Source organism: Glycine soja, chromosome 18, assembly GCF_004193775.1.
Source record: "Glycine soja cultivar W05 chromosome 18, ASM419377v2, whole genome shotgun sequence".
NCBI lineage: Eukaryota > Viridiplantae > Streptophyta > Magnoliopsida > Fabales > Fabaceae > Glycine > Glycine soja.
The window spans coordinates 51,595,783-51,609,173 of record NC_041019.1 but is presented as its reverse complement, the minus strand read 5'-3'; the positions used below and the strand labels follow the sequence as shown (position 1 = coordinate 51,609,173).

Here is a 13,391-nt window from a genome sequence, read left to right as displayed (position 1 = left end):
TGCTTAAATGCACATTATGTTAGTTCTAACTCTTTCTGACGCAGCAAGGAGAAATCAATCACTAAACGTAGTTTCCGAACACAAATATTGATGTTTAAAAATAAATAAGTTTTCAATGCTTTGGATGTATGAGAATTTATCGTGGTTAATCTTGTTGGAAAAAAAATCAATATGTATAAACTAAAGTAATTATTTTAAACAAATATCTTAAGCAAGAGTATTTTTTAACTGTCTTTCTCTCGTGACAGTATTTTGAGCTATTTTTCTCTAACAAAATCATTTTTAGGAATTTTTTAAAATCTCTATCTGTCAATTTATTATCTTTAGTTATAACTTAAATTTCAATAATTTTTTTGAAAAATATCAACAATTAAAAATAACAACATTATATTATAATATAAATTATTTATCCTAAATCTAAAATATAATTTATATATTAAAAAATATTATTTATGACAAATTTTAATTATAATATAATTTACATATTTTTTAAAAATTATTTATTTAAATTTTATTTATATAGAATAAATATTTAATTTAAAAAAGAGTAAGATAGAGAGAGTAGAATAATATCAACTTAAGCTCTGGAGTAAGATAAGGGTATGGGACCACAGAAGATAAGCCTTCATCCCAAATCAGAAAGAGTGATGTTCTCTTTTAGATATCATTTTTTATGTTCTTATTTTAATTTTTGTTGGTGGGGAGATCCTAACCCTTATCTGATGCATTGAATGTGGGAGCAAGGAGCTGAATTGAATCCAAGCTTTTTTTTTCTTTTTTTTTTTTCTATAGGTATCTATTTTCGGATCACAGGCCATTTTGTTTGAGATAAGATTGGGTACTATAAGCACATCTTTCACTGGGATTCAAACTTGGTTGCTACATTAGGAGAGACTAGTCTCTTTCGCTAGAATAAACTCTTAGTATTTCCTCTTCTATTTTCCAGAATCGCATGTTGAAGTAGAAGATATATATATATATATATATATATATATACCAACCAGTCATTGTGGATGATACTTGATAGACATTGTCACATTGATCATGGATTCATTCAGTGCAACAACGGAAAGACAGCTATTGCTTCACATGAATGGTGGCAAGGGAGAAAGGAGTTATGCAAACAACAGCTTGCTACAAGTACTATCTTTTTTTATCACTAAATTTGTTTCCTTTTCTTGTACATTGATCCAACTCTAATTTTAATTTATTGCAGAAAAAACTAATGCTTAAAGCCAAACCCATACTTGAAGAAACTATAATGAAACTGTATCATGATTCTTCTCCAAACTGCATGAAAGTGGCAGATTTAGGTTGCTCTGTAGGACCAAATTCACTTCTTGTGATATCAAATATTATTAACATTGTCGATACCACATGCACCATCTTGAATTGTGAACCACCCACATTCCAATTTTATCTCAATGATTTATTTGGAAACGATTTCAATACCATCTTCAAGTCACTTCCTGATTTCCATACAAGATTGGTAGAAGATAAAGGACACAAGTTTGGTTCATGCTTTATTAATGCAACCCCTGGATCCTTCTATGGGAGGCTCTTTCCCAGTAATTCCATAGACCTATTTCATTCCTCCAACAGTCTACACTGGCTTTCTCAGGTCAAATCACTTTTCTGTTTTCCTCTAAGCTGATTGAGATGTTATGGTCGACCAAAACTAGTATTGTGTTTGGTTTGATTTCTGTTTCTACTTCTAAACTAATGTGCAATTGTTTTCCCTTTATTTTGTTTTCTTTTGAGATTAAGAAATGGTTGAAAAGTAAAAACATACATCTTAAAAATGAATATAGTAAAAAAATCAAATACACTCTAAATGCTTGTGTTTATATATTTATCTCATATTTTGGTTGTAGGATCCATTATTGGGGTTGACTAAGGAGGCAGAATCGCTTTACAAGGGCCATTGTCACATAGTTAGCACAAGCCCTCCAGAGGTATACAAAGCTTACCTTAAGCAGTTTCAACAAGATTTTAAATTGTTTCTGAAATCACGTTCAGAGGAACTTGTGCCTGGAGGAGCAATGCTCTTGGTGGTTCTCGGCAATCATGAAACTCCAAGAAGAACCGGTTGGGAATTAATTAGTCTAATACTCAATGACATGTTCTTGGAGGTAAATAACATTTTCTTTTTACTAATTTCCATTAGGTATCTCTTGAAATTGACTAAGTCATTAAAAAATTACACATTATAATTAAGAATATATACACCACAGGGTTTGATTGAAGAAGAAAAACTCCTTTAACATACCAGTGTATGAACCTACAGTTGAAGAAATTAGGCATGTTATTCAAGAAGAAGGGTCATTCTTTGTTCAACGACTAGAGATTTTAATCTTGCCTTGGGTTGAAGGCATAAATGAAGCTGGTGATGATTCTTTTCTTGATGGAAATATAAAAGCCGGATTAATGGCCAAGCACGTAAGAGCAGCAATGGAGCCTCTCCTTTCCACAAAGTTTGGTGAAGAAGTTATAAATGAAGTATTCATCAGGTATCAAAAGAAAGTTGTGCAACTAATGGAGGTGGAGAAATTAGAGTGTGCTACTTTTATGATATCCATGACCAAAAATGCTTGAAGAGGTGTTGTTCAATAGAAGATCTTCTCAGCTAATAATAGTCAGTTAAGTTAGTTTGGTTGTTAAAATCTGTTTTCTATTAGTCAGTCGGGGTTATTAGCTTTTCCTTTTAGTTTTTCCTGTATAGAAACATTCGTGTATTGCCACGAAGTCATAATAATATAAAAGTTTGTTTCTCTTTCATGTTCTGGCTTTGTGCCTTCTTTGATAAGGTATCAAAGATTTTCTCAAGGGTACCTAATTTGTATTTATGGTTTGCAACAAGAATTCTCAAACATGAAGCAAGGAGAACTTCCAGCGACAAATTATTTCACTAAATTTCAAATTGTATTTGATAATTTCAGACTAGAACCGATTTGTTCATGCGCCACAAAGTGTTCATGCAATGCACTTCAGATGTGAAGTGAAAGAAACAAGACCAAGTAATGCAGTTCTTAAGAGGATTGAAAATATACAACAAGAAATCTCAAGCATGAAGCAAGGGGAACTTTCAGCATAACAAATTATTTCACTAAATTTCAAATTGTATTTGATAATTTCAGATTACATCCAATTTGTTCATATGCCACAAAGTGTTCATGCTATTCGGTAATTATCACTCACTCAAATAAAATTACTCACACCCACAACGGATCTTGAGAACACAACAAAGATTATACCATAGAAAAATAATAACAAACACAAGAATTTAACATGTTTCGACACCTCTTGCCTACGTCCATGAAATCGTCTAAAAAAATATTTTACTATCACAAAAATGATTACAAGATTGTAACTCACCCCAAATAGCGCATTTACCCCATTCAATGGTTACAAGAAATGATAGCACTCTCACACAAAGACACTTTTCACTCAACAAAGTGATTTTGTTTCATAATCTCTCTTCTTACGCACTCTATCTACATGTGTTGTTTCTCCACTAATTCTCTTTTTTATTTATAATGAAGATTGCGCCAACTATAGTAAATAAATTATCTTGGATGTTGAAACAAAAATAACTTCTAATGTATCTATTCAAATAATCTTCATCTAGTAAAATATAATTTTTCAATTTACATTTAAATCACCTAAACCTTAGTGATAAAAATTCAATTCTCAATATCCATCCATCTTATCTTTTGTGTTGAAACTTTACACATGCAATGCACTTTAGATGTGGGAGTTTCAATGTGAATCTTGAAGTTGGTAATCTAGCTAACATTTCAAGCCAAGATCAGCATGTAACCAGCGATTAGAAGTTTGAGAATTCGTTGCAGACCTATAATTCCTAGCCATACAATTCATCTAATCAACAACATTCTTCTTCTGCTTTCAATAATGTAGCAACTATTAGTGACAATTGCTGAGTATGTGAGAGCCTCTGATGATTCTAATTTTCAGTTCGCACCACAACAATATCAAGCCTTATTAGCCATCATCCAACACTCAGACCAGAATGCTTCCATTAGTTCCATAATGAACATTATTATATCCACCTCTTGGATACTTGATTCAGGCGTCAATGACCATGTATGCTCCTCCCTTTCTTCTTTCTCTTCATACTAGAAAATTTTTCCAATTTCTATTAGATTACCCTCGGGTCCACAGCTTTTTGCTCATTAGTCTGGCAGTGTATTTTTTTCTAAGTCGTTCTATCTTAATTTATCTTCCGGATTTTGCCTTTAATCTGATATCTGTTTCAAAACTTGTCTCTTCATTACCTTACAAAACTTATTTTCTCTTCCACTGGTTGTCTTATACAGGAAACAAATACTTCTATGATGATTGGTTCGGTTGAAGTAATGGGTGGATTGTACAAGCTAATTGCTCACTCATTGTCTCATTATGTAATTCTTTTGACTTCTCTACAAATTCCTATAGATCTTTGGCATTTTCTTCTTAGCCGCCCCTCACATAAGAGGTTACGATTTACAATCAATGAAACAATTGTGCAAATTGAATGTTAGTCACATTGTTAGCAACCATGTCAATGTCACGTGTACATGTAGATGTAAAAATATTTCGTTAGCTGTTAATAAAATCACATCATTGTCAACTAACAAAAATGAATAGTCAACTAAAGGATTAAAAGAAAAATTTGAAAATAAATGACAAAATGCATTGAAAAATATTGAGAGGCAAAATTCACAAATCATAAAACAATAAAGTAAAAAGTATAATTAATATAATTATCAAATTGAGAAATGTTAGCAACATTCTTTGTTTTTCTCTTTTTAATACTCTTTATGTGATTGGTTTAAATTTATTAAGTATCAATTTTAATGAGTCTTATTTCTCATTTAATAATTTTTTATCTTTATTTAGAAATAAGATCCATCAAAATAAGTGATTTCTAATCAGTTTTAATAAAAAAAAGTGTTGAAAAGAGAGTGTGCTAAGTACTAACATTCATCTTATGAGTTGAAATTGATTGAATTTTTCAAATGAAAGTTCAATTTACCAATTTCGCCTAAGATGTTAAGTTGGACCATTTCACATGGACATTTTGAATCATGCCTTGAAACCTTGGAGGCGTCTAGTCATGCCTTCAATTTGGCCTAGAATGCTAAGGTTTTCCTATTAACATATGTAGGCCTAAGAAACGTTTTCTTTCGTGTTCAATGTTCTTAATTTGTTTGGTTATATGGCTGCTGCCTTGCTGTTCCATTATTGCCTGTCTGCAACTTTGTTCCTTGCAGTTGCAGCCTAATTTGAAAATTGATTATTGCAATTCAACTAGGCGTAAAATCATCACGCCTTATTTGAAAATTGGTCACTGCAATAACTCAACTCATCTAAGCCACGTTGCATGTCCCAGTGAAATCAAACAAATATATAGTAGTATTTATCAATCAAAAGGGTCTATAAATACTGAAAACTTAAATCAAGGAAGTGGAGAGCTATATAGGAAAAAAGCGGAAGCTTGCAGCAGATCTTTTGGCTAGAGAGGGCAAGGCACGACTCAGTTTAATTGTAAGACTTCTCTCATCCTTCAATTTCTTGCTAGCTGAATGTTGTGCATTATGTTAATTTCCAAACACAAATGATGTTTAAAAATAAACAGTTCTCAATGTTTTGGAGTAATGAGAATGGTAATTTTTTTATCAGTAAATATTAATTTGTTATAATTATCAGATGGGAAATTCGAATATGCAACCTCCCCTCCTTCCTTTTTCCTTCTGCCTTTTTTCATCTAGTGGATCAATCTTTTATATCTCCTATGAGAATCATAGATAATCTTGTTAACAAAAAAAGAAAATGATATAAAAAAAAGATATATATATATATATATATATATATATATATATATATATATATATATATATATATATATATATATATATGGTATGCTAGCTTGATCCATGCGTCCATATTAGAATACCATATTGCTGATATCATTGGACTCAGCTCTTCTATATTAGAATCTCTGCATGAGGGGTTATTGACCCCCCACCCCACCACGCCACGTGAACATGTTTTTTATTTTATTAAGTTATACATTTTTCTTTTTTAACCTGCACAAGGGTACGTCGATTATATATATACACTCCTGTCCAGCCTGATTCCTTATCGTCAACCTCTATCATGCTCCTCCAATATCAGTTGTATGCATATATGTTTGACACCATATCTGTTAAGAAATTCCGACACTCAACTGAGCAGCTTATCTTTATTTCAAGAATTTAGCCCTTTGTATTCAAATATTTGTGGATCATTGGGTTCATCAACCTTACCTTTTGATTAAGGAAATCTAATTAGTATAAGATTACCTGGTGATAATGATGCGATATGATGACGAGTTGTTTGCATAACCTCTCGATCATCCGAGCATATATCGGTCCCGTATGCTCCCGATGAATATAATCTATGAAGCACGGATATCCCAGTCCCTTATTTGGTGTCCGACACGAGATCACGTTCATGTTTGATTGAGTTTGATATGTTTGATAGATGTCCATATCAATGTCATATACTGTCTGTGTGAATGTCCATATCAATGTCATATACTGTCTGTGTGAATGTCGGTACGTATAATTCATCCAAAATTTTATAAAAACTCTTTTCATGTTTATTGGTGGGGAAGTTATAACCCGGCCCAGACCTAATTAATGCATTGAATGTCGAAGGTGAATTGGTCCAAACTTCTTTTTTCCTCTTTTATTTTCGAGAATCATGCTTATAGTTTTACCCGGATCCTCCTATGAGAAGAAAAAATCGAACGAAGGGAAATCAAACTGTTGCCTAAAGATAAGAAAAAATCAAATTAATTTCATAAAAATTAAGTTTTTTAATTAATTAATATATAAATAATTTTGCGAAAAACTACGTGATCTTAAGTTTCTAACTGCATGGGAAAATTATGGAAGTGTAGAGATCATTCTTGTTGAAGTAAAACTAAATTTTTCAAGATTTTTCTTTAAATAAAGTAAATAATGAGATTTTGATAAAAAAAAAATCTTAATTTTAAAAATAATAATAATAATGATTTTTCATTTTCATAATTTATGTTTCAAATAAAAGAGGTTAAATAAAAAATTAAAATTTATTAATACTTTACGCATTAACTAAAGATAAGGTTTTTAACAAATGCATTAAAAGTGCAATCGATCGACCAGTTTCCACTTTTCTATCCATAAGTAGACTTCCAAACCAACAAAGACCTTTTCAATGACTAGTTCTGTAAAAATAGTAAAGATTTTTATCGATTTATGTTTCGTCTCTCGTCGCAACCTCCGAGCATGTTGTGACAATAAGTAAAAAACAAAATTGTAAGAGTTTAAATTTTTTTAGCTAAATTTAATTTTTTTTTCATTAGTATAAATTTTGTTTATATTATTTATTTATTTTCACTTATACTACAATTCATTCAAATAAATGATGATAAATTTGTCTATTTTTTTTTATTTCTATGATCTATCTAAATAATACACCTTTTCTGCTCTATTTGTCATTTAATTTTATCCTTTCTATTTCATACAAATCACCAATCCAAATAAATTTCTTTAGTTTATAAAAGGTGAGATAGTCTCAAAGCTAACGTTGAAGTAGATCATATACTATATCAGAATTCAGCGGGTAATACTTGATAGATTGATCATGGGTTCATTGGGTACATCAAATGGAAGAGAGCTATTGCTTCACATGAATGGTGGCAAGGGAGAAAGGAGTTATGCAAACAACTCCTCATTCCAAGTACATATTTTATCTGTACTATTAATATTAATTAATTAATTTGTTCCGTTTTTCTTCTCTATTATATTGATCATGACTTTGTTTTAATTGCAGAAAAAATTAATGCTTAAAGCCAAATCAATACTTGAAGAAACCATAACCACACTGTACCGTGATTCTTCTCCAAACTGCATGAAAGTGGCAGACTTAGGATGCTCTGTAGGACCAAATACATTTCTTGTGACATCAAATATTATCGACATTGTTGATACCACAACTACCCTTTTGAATTGTGAACAACCCACCTTCCAATTTTATCTCAATGATTTATATGGAAACGATTTTAATACCATCTTCAAGTCACTTCCTGATTTCTATACAAGATTGGAAGAAGATAAGGGACACAAGTTTGGTTCATGCTTTATTAATGCTACCCCTGGATCCTTCCATGGGAGGCTCTTTCCCAGTAATTCCATAAACTTATTTCATTCTGCCAACAGTCTACACTGGCTCTCTCAGGTCTAATAAACTAATTCTTTTGCTTTTCTTTCCCCTTTAAGCTGATTAAGATGTTATGGTCAACAAAAACAGCGTGTTTGGTTTGTTTTCTGTTTTTATTTCTAACATTTAATTAAATGTCAAATTATTTTCACCTTTTTTAGGATAACAAAATGGTGATAAAAGCCAAAGTAAAAAAAAACAAATATCTCTATCATTAGTATTAAGATCTCTATCATTAGTATTAAGAATATACATGTCAAAAATGAAAATACTCAAAATAGTAAGCAAATCAAACACCCAATGTTTATTTATCATATTTTGGTTATAGGATCCATTATCTGGGTTGACTGAGGAGGAGAAATCACTTAACAAGGGCAATTGTCACCTAGTTAGCACAAGCCCTTCAGAGGTATACAAAGCTTACTTTAAGCAGTTTCAAGAAGGTTTTAAATCATTTCTAAAATCACGTTCGGAGGAACTTGTGCCTGGAGGAGCAATGGTCTTGGTGTTACCTTGCACTTGCAAAAATGAAACTCTTTCAAAAAGCCTTTGGGAAGTAATAAGCCTTACACTGAATGACATGCTCTCGGAGGTAAATATATAACATTTTTTTTATTAATTACTAACACCGTCTGTTGAAAATTAATTAATTAAGTATTTAAAATATAACATGTTATAATTAAGAATAAGGTATACATTACAGGGTTTGATTGAAGAAGCAAAATTGGACTCTTTTAACATACCAACATATGAGCCTACAATTGAGGAAATCAGGCATTTGATTAAGGAAGAAGAGCCATTGTTTCTTCAAAGATTAGAGGTTTTCACGGTGCCTAGGGATGAGGGTGTAAGTGAATGTGGTGATGATGTTTTTCTTGATGGAAATATAAGAGCTGAATTCATAGCCACATACACAAGAGCTGCAATGGAGCCTCTCTTATCTGCAAAGTTTGACGCACAAGTTATAGATGAATTATTTATCCGGTTTCAGAAGAAACTTGTGCAAATAATGAAGGTGGAGAAATTTGAGACTGCTAATTTGATGATATCCCTGACAAAAATTGCTTGAAGAAGTACTGTTTCTCAATAGAAGGACACATCTTAAAAAGTAGTTTTTCTTTTGTGATTTTGATTTGATTTGGTGAAATTAAGTTATGGAGTAGAAGATGCTACGTACTCTTATTGAAGCTTCAGATCTGTATCAGTGTGTCACAAATCTTAATAATGACTTGTAGTAATATATACTTACTTATTTTTCTACTTAAAACAATATCAATGAAATAAAAACTTATGTTTCAATTAGAAGACTGGCCCAATCACAGTCTGTTATACAATATGTATTTAAAATTATGAAATGTGAGTCAATTAAATTTCTAGACATGCTAACACATTTCAGAATTTTAAATATATGTTGTACAGACAACGTACTATTTTAAACACTAGTATACAGTTAGTTGAAATCCTTCTGAACACACTTCGAAAATATTTTAAGCATATAATTTTAATAACTTTATTTAAACATTAATTAATATACTTATTTGCCAATGTGGATAACTTTAGTAGTATATATAAAATCATCAAGATTGGTATATTTATGAGTTATTAATATTCGAATTATATATATATATATATATATATATATATATATATAAAATAATAATGAAATCTAAAATTAATATCAATAACTTAATTATACAGTAATATGTTTAAATCATCATCATTAAAATAAAGTCAAGTTATTATATTTTAAACCATATAATATATTTTACTTATTTTTTCATTAATTAATTGATTAGGCATTATAATTGTTTATATTTCAATTATAATTTTAATAACTTTATTGGAACATTAGTATACATATACATTAGCCAGCGTGAATAGTTTTGATAGTATAAATTCATCATAGCTTTGATAGTATAAAATCTTTTAGATTAGTAAAACTTATCAACGTGAATAGCATCTTGATATGGCGATCTATCATTTGCACCAGTTTTGTTGAAATAAAGTGTGAGCAGCTTGATATCACAAAAGGGTAGAACATTCAGATCATGACATATATATGTTAAAGTGTCTCGTAGCTCTTTCTTGAGGAATCTGCACACAATCTTCTAGCTAGTAAATATTTTTTTTTGTAAGACAAATATATTTTTGTATTAGTATAATAAAGGAAGGTATAACTTTACATCATATCTGTACAAGGTGTACAGTTAGACATATACATCTCCAAAAAAAAATGGCTATATACGACCAGAAAAGGCCAACTATCCCCACAAAAAACTTTTTGGCGCCCAACAGAAACCACATCAAGTTAAACAAAAAGATTACAAGAAATGAAAAAGTAAATAATACACATATTATGCAAAGTGAATGTCTTAAAACCATGACTAATATCCAAGTCGGGCTTGGTGGTTTCACTTATCCAATAATTAAAATCCTCGTACACCTCATCATGATAACTCGTCAAAATGATTTGATGTTAAGCTGGTAGCAAAATATTCCGCCAATGTCATTAAACCTTCAGCAAAATTGTGACCTTAAGATTTGTTGGTCATATAAAATTTGCATGGAGAATATATATATATTGTTGTAAGATTTGATGACTTCTAATTATTTTATTTATCATTTGAAATATAAAAAAAATGGAGATAGAAATTTTTATTACATTTTCTTATTTTTATCTTTATCATTGGAAATAAAAATTAATTTTAATTTTATATAAAAAAAATCAGTATACATTGTCGTGTAAGTTATTATTTGTTGAATAATTACTTTTTCCCCCTCTTAGGTAGACTTCTAGATCCGTCGTTGTTAATTTGCTGCCAAATTTGAAGATTGATCGCTGCAAGTTGTAATTAAAAAAGGCGTATATATAGCATCGTCATCATCTACAGGCTTTTTTGAAAATTCATCACTGCAATTTGACCTGGTCCTCTAGCTTGAGAAATAATTAATTAGGCTTTGCAAGATCAATCAAAACACCAAAAATTAATAATAATGCACGCGCCCGCGCGCGATGCATGGCACGGAGTAATAAAAACAATTGTATTTGACAGATAGAAATTAAGAAAAAGTATAAATATAGTAAATAAGATGATAATTATATTAATGGAGTGTTTGAACAGATACTGAGAAATTAAACAGATTATGAATCCAAAAGGGTCTATAAATACTGAACACTTTAAATCAAAGAAGTGGGGAGATAGGAGAGAAGCAGAAGCTAGCAGATCTTTTGGCTTGATAGGGCAAGGCAGGACCCAGTTTGTAAGACTTTTCTCCTTTCTTGCTTAATTGATGCTGTGCATTTTACTAGTTTAGTTCTAACTTTCTGACACAACAAGGACAAATCAATCTCTCATACTGTAGCATAAATGATGTTTTGGATTAATCGTTGTTTAATATTGTTATAATATATATGTGTGTCTCCAATAATTTTGGAGGTTTTAATATTATTAATTTTTTCATCAATCAAATTGTATCTTATCTTTTTATTATTATTTTTAAGTTAGTCCTTGATTATTATTATATTTTAGAATTGTAACTTTTTAAAATTATAAAATGATTAAAAATAATTTTAGAAGTCTGAATCTAAAATCTTTTTAGTTATTTCGAACACTTTTTATATAAAAAAAATCAATATCAATATCATACCTTTTTTTTGGTGAAAATATCAATATTTAAGTTTTTTCTGTGGGGATCTAATCAGTGTTACTGTTTAACGAGTCTCTATATTGTTTTTGATTCGCTCTTTTTCTACACTATGTTAATTATAAATAAAATGATTTCAAAATCACTGTCAGAATATTTTTATAGATCATGAGAAATTAGAAAAGAAGTGAATTTCACCCTCCCCTTTAATGTAATTAATACTGAGTAAATTATGTATAAATTAATAAAAGCATCTTTAAGGTTAAAGAAAAGAACAAAGAAGAGTACTCATCTAAATGTTCTAGTCTTATATTTTACCAAAAAAAATATTTTTATAAAAAATATTAAAAGTAACTAAAAAGATTTTAGGATTCAAACTTCTAAAGTTATTTTTAATTATATTTAAAAAAATAAAAAATAATTAATGAAAAAATAACATGTAATTTGATTGATTAAAAAATTAATAATATCAAAATTCACAAAATTATTCGGAGCCCCACAAGAATCTCTCTCTCTCTCTCTCTATATATATATATATATATAACCAATATCTTAATCCTCCCACACAAAAAAAAAAAAACATCTTTTGCTTCTCACACACAGGGAAGCTACAAGCTAGGGCTCAAATTGCCCTCACACACATGGGTGAATGTTGACTCATCCACAAACATATCAAGTGGGTAAGTAATATTCGATAAGTAAGAGATATCATTCCCACAAACTTACATAATATTTGATAAATTCATAAATTTTCACTATCTAATTAAACTAACAAATGGAATAATAGAAGTAGGAAAATAGCATTCAACGATAAGGATGAAATAAACAAAGGCACGGTTGAAATATTTTTGGATAAAAACATAATAAAATGGAACAAAAATCAAACGACGAAGGTTATTAGGATTAGATTTCATCGAATCAAACTCTCTTTACAATAAAACACAATACCAACTTTAGATTCAATGTTAATTTTTGTCATTGTTCAATAATATATAGTTTTTAATCTCTAATTCCTTAAGTGAAAAAAAAAAACTTAAATTTTTTCATTAAATGTCAATCCCTTGCATATTTAACAAATGAACTTGTTTTAAGTTTAATGACTCAAAGATAACCAATAACCTTTATTCTATTCTTAGCTTTGAGGTTTATTGGGTGTTCTACTATGATTCAAGAGATAAAGAGAGTATTTCTTAATCACAATTTCATTCCAAAATTAAGCTATGAAAGCATTTTTCAATAACAAATCATAACAAACATTAAGAGTAGAAGTAAAACACTAACATTGAAGAACAAGATGCATATGTAAACATATTTCAAAAGAAATACATGAGAGAATGAGGTTTAGTTACTATCTAATTTCAACAATGGAGAAATCTAGCTACTTATTTTTATGGATAGCACCAAAATATAAGGTAGAGAAAGAAGATTGGAGAAATGAGAAAATGAGGAAGCTTTTCCTTCACCACATGGTGTCTTTTCCTGCAACGAAGTCCCTCCCT

General features: G+C 30.0%; 2 protein-coding genes across 3 annotated transcripts; both read left to right on the top strand.

Moving 5' to 3' along the window:
- The first annotated feature begins 611 nt into the window (after positions 1 to 611).
- LOC114395861 (3,7-dimethylxanthine N-methyltransferase-like) lies at positions 612 to 2,560 on the top strand. 2 transcript variants are annotated; one of them, XM_028357727.1, is made up of 4 exons: positions 612 to 1,140; positions 1,217 to 1,621; positions 1,875 to 2,132; positions 2,288 to 2,466. In XM_028357727.1, exons 1-4 carry the CDS (start codon positions 1,045 to 1,047, stop codon positions 2,342 to 2,344), a joined length of 816 nt encoding a protein of 271 aa, XP_028213528.1. In that variant the 5' UTR covers positions 612 to 1,044; the 3' UTR covers positions 2,345 to 2,466. The 2 variants fall into 2 exon arrangements, with proteins under 2 accessions (XP_028213528.1, XP_028213529.1); XM_028357728.1 differs by having other exon boundaries at positions 613 to 1,140; positions 2,235 to 2,560.
- Positions 2,561 to 5,444: 2,884 nt separating this feature from the next.
- On the top strand, positions 5,445 to 9,434 carry LOC114394744 (7-methylxanthosine synthase 1-like). The gene is made up of 5 exons (XM_028356421.1): positions 5,445 to 5,547; positions 7,582 to 7,767; positions 7,861 to 8,265; positions 8,576 to 8,839; positions 8,951 to 9,434. The coding sequence occupies exons 2-5, from the start codon at positions 7,672 to 7,674 to the stop codon at positions 9,314 to 9,316; spliced, it is 1,131 nt and encodes a 376-aa protein (XP_028212222.1). The 5' UTR covers positions 5,445 to 5,547; positions 7,582 to 7,671; the 3' UTR covers positions 9,317 to 9,434.
- The last annotated feature ends 3,957 nt before the right edge of the window (positions 9,435 to 13,391 follow it).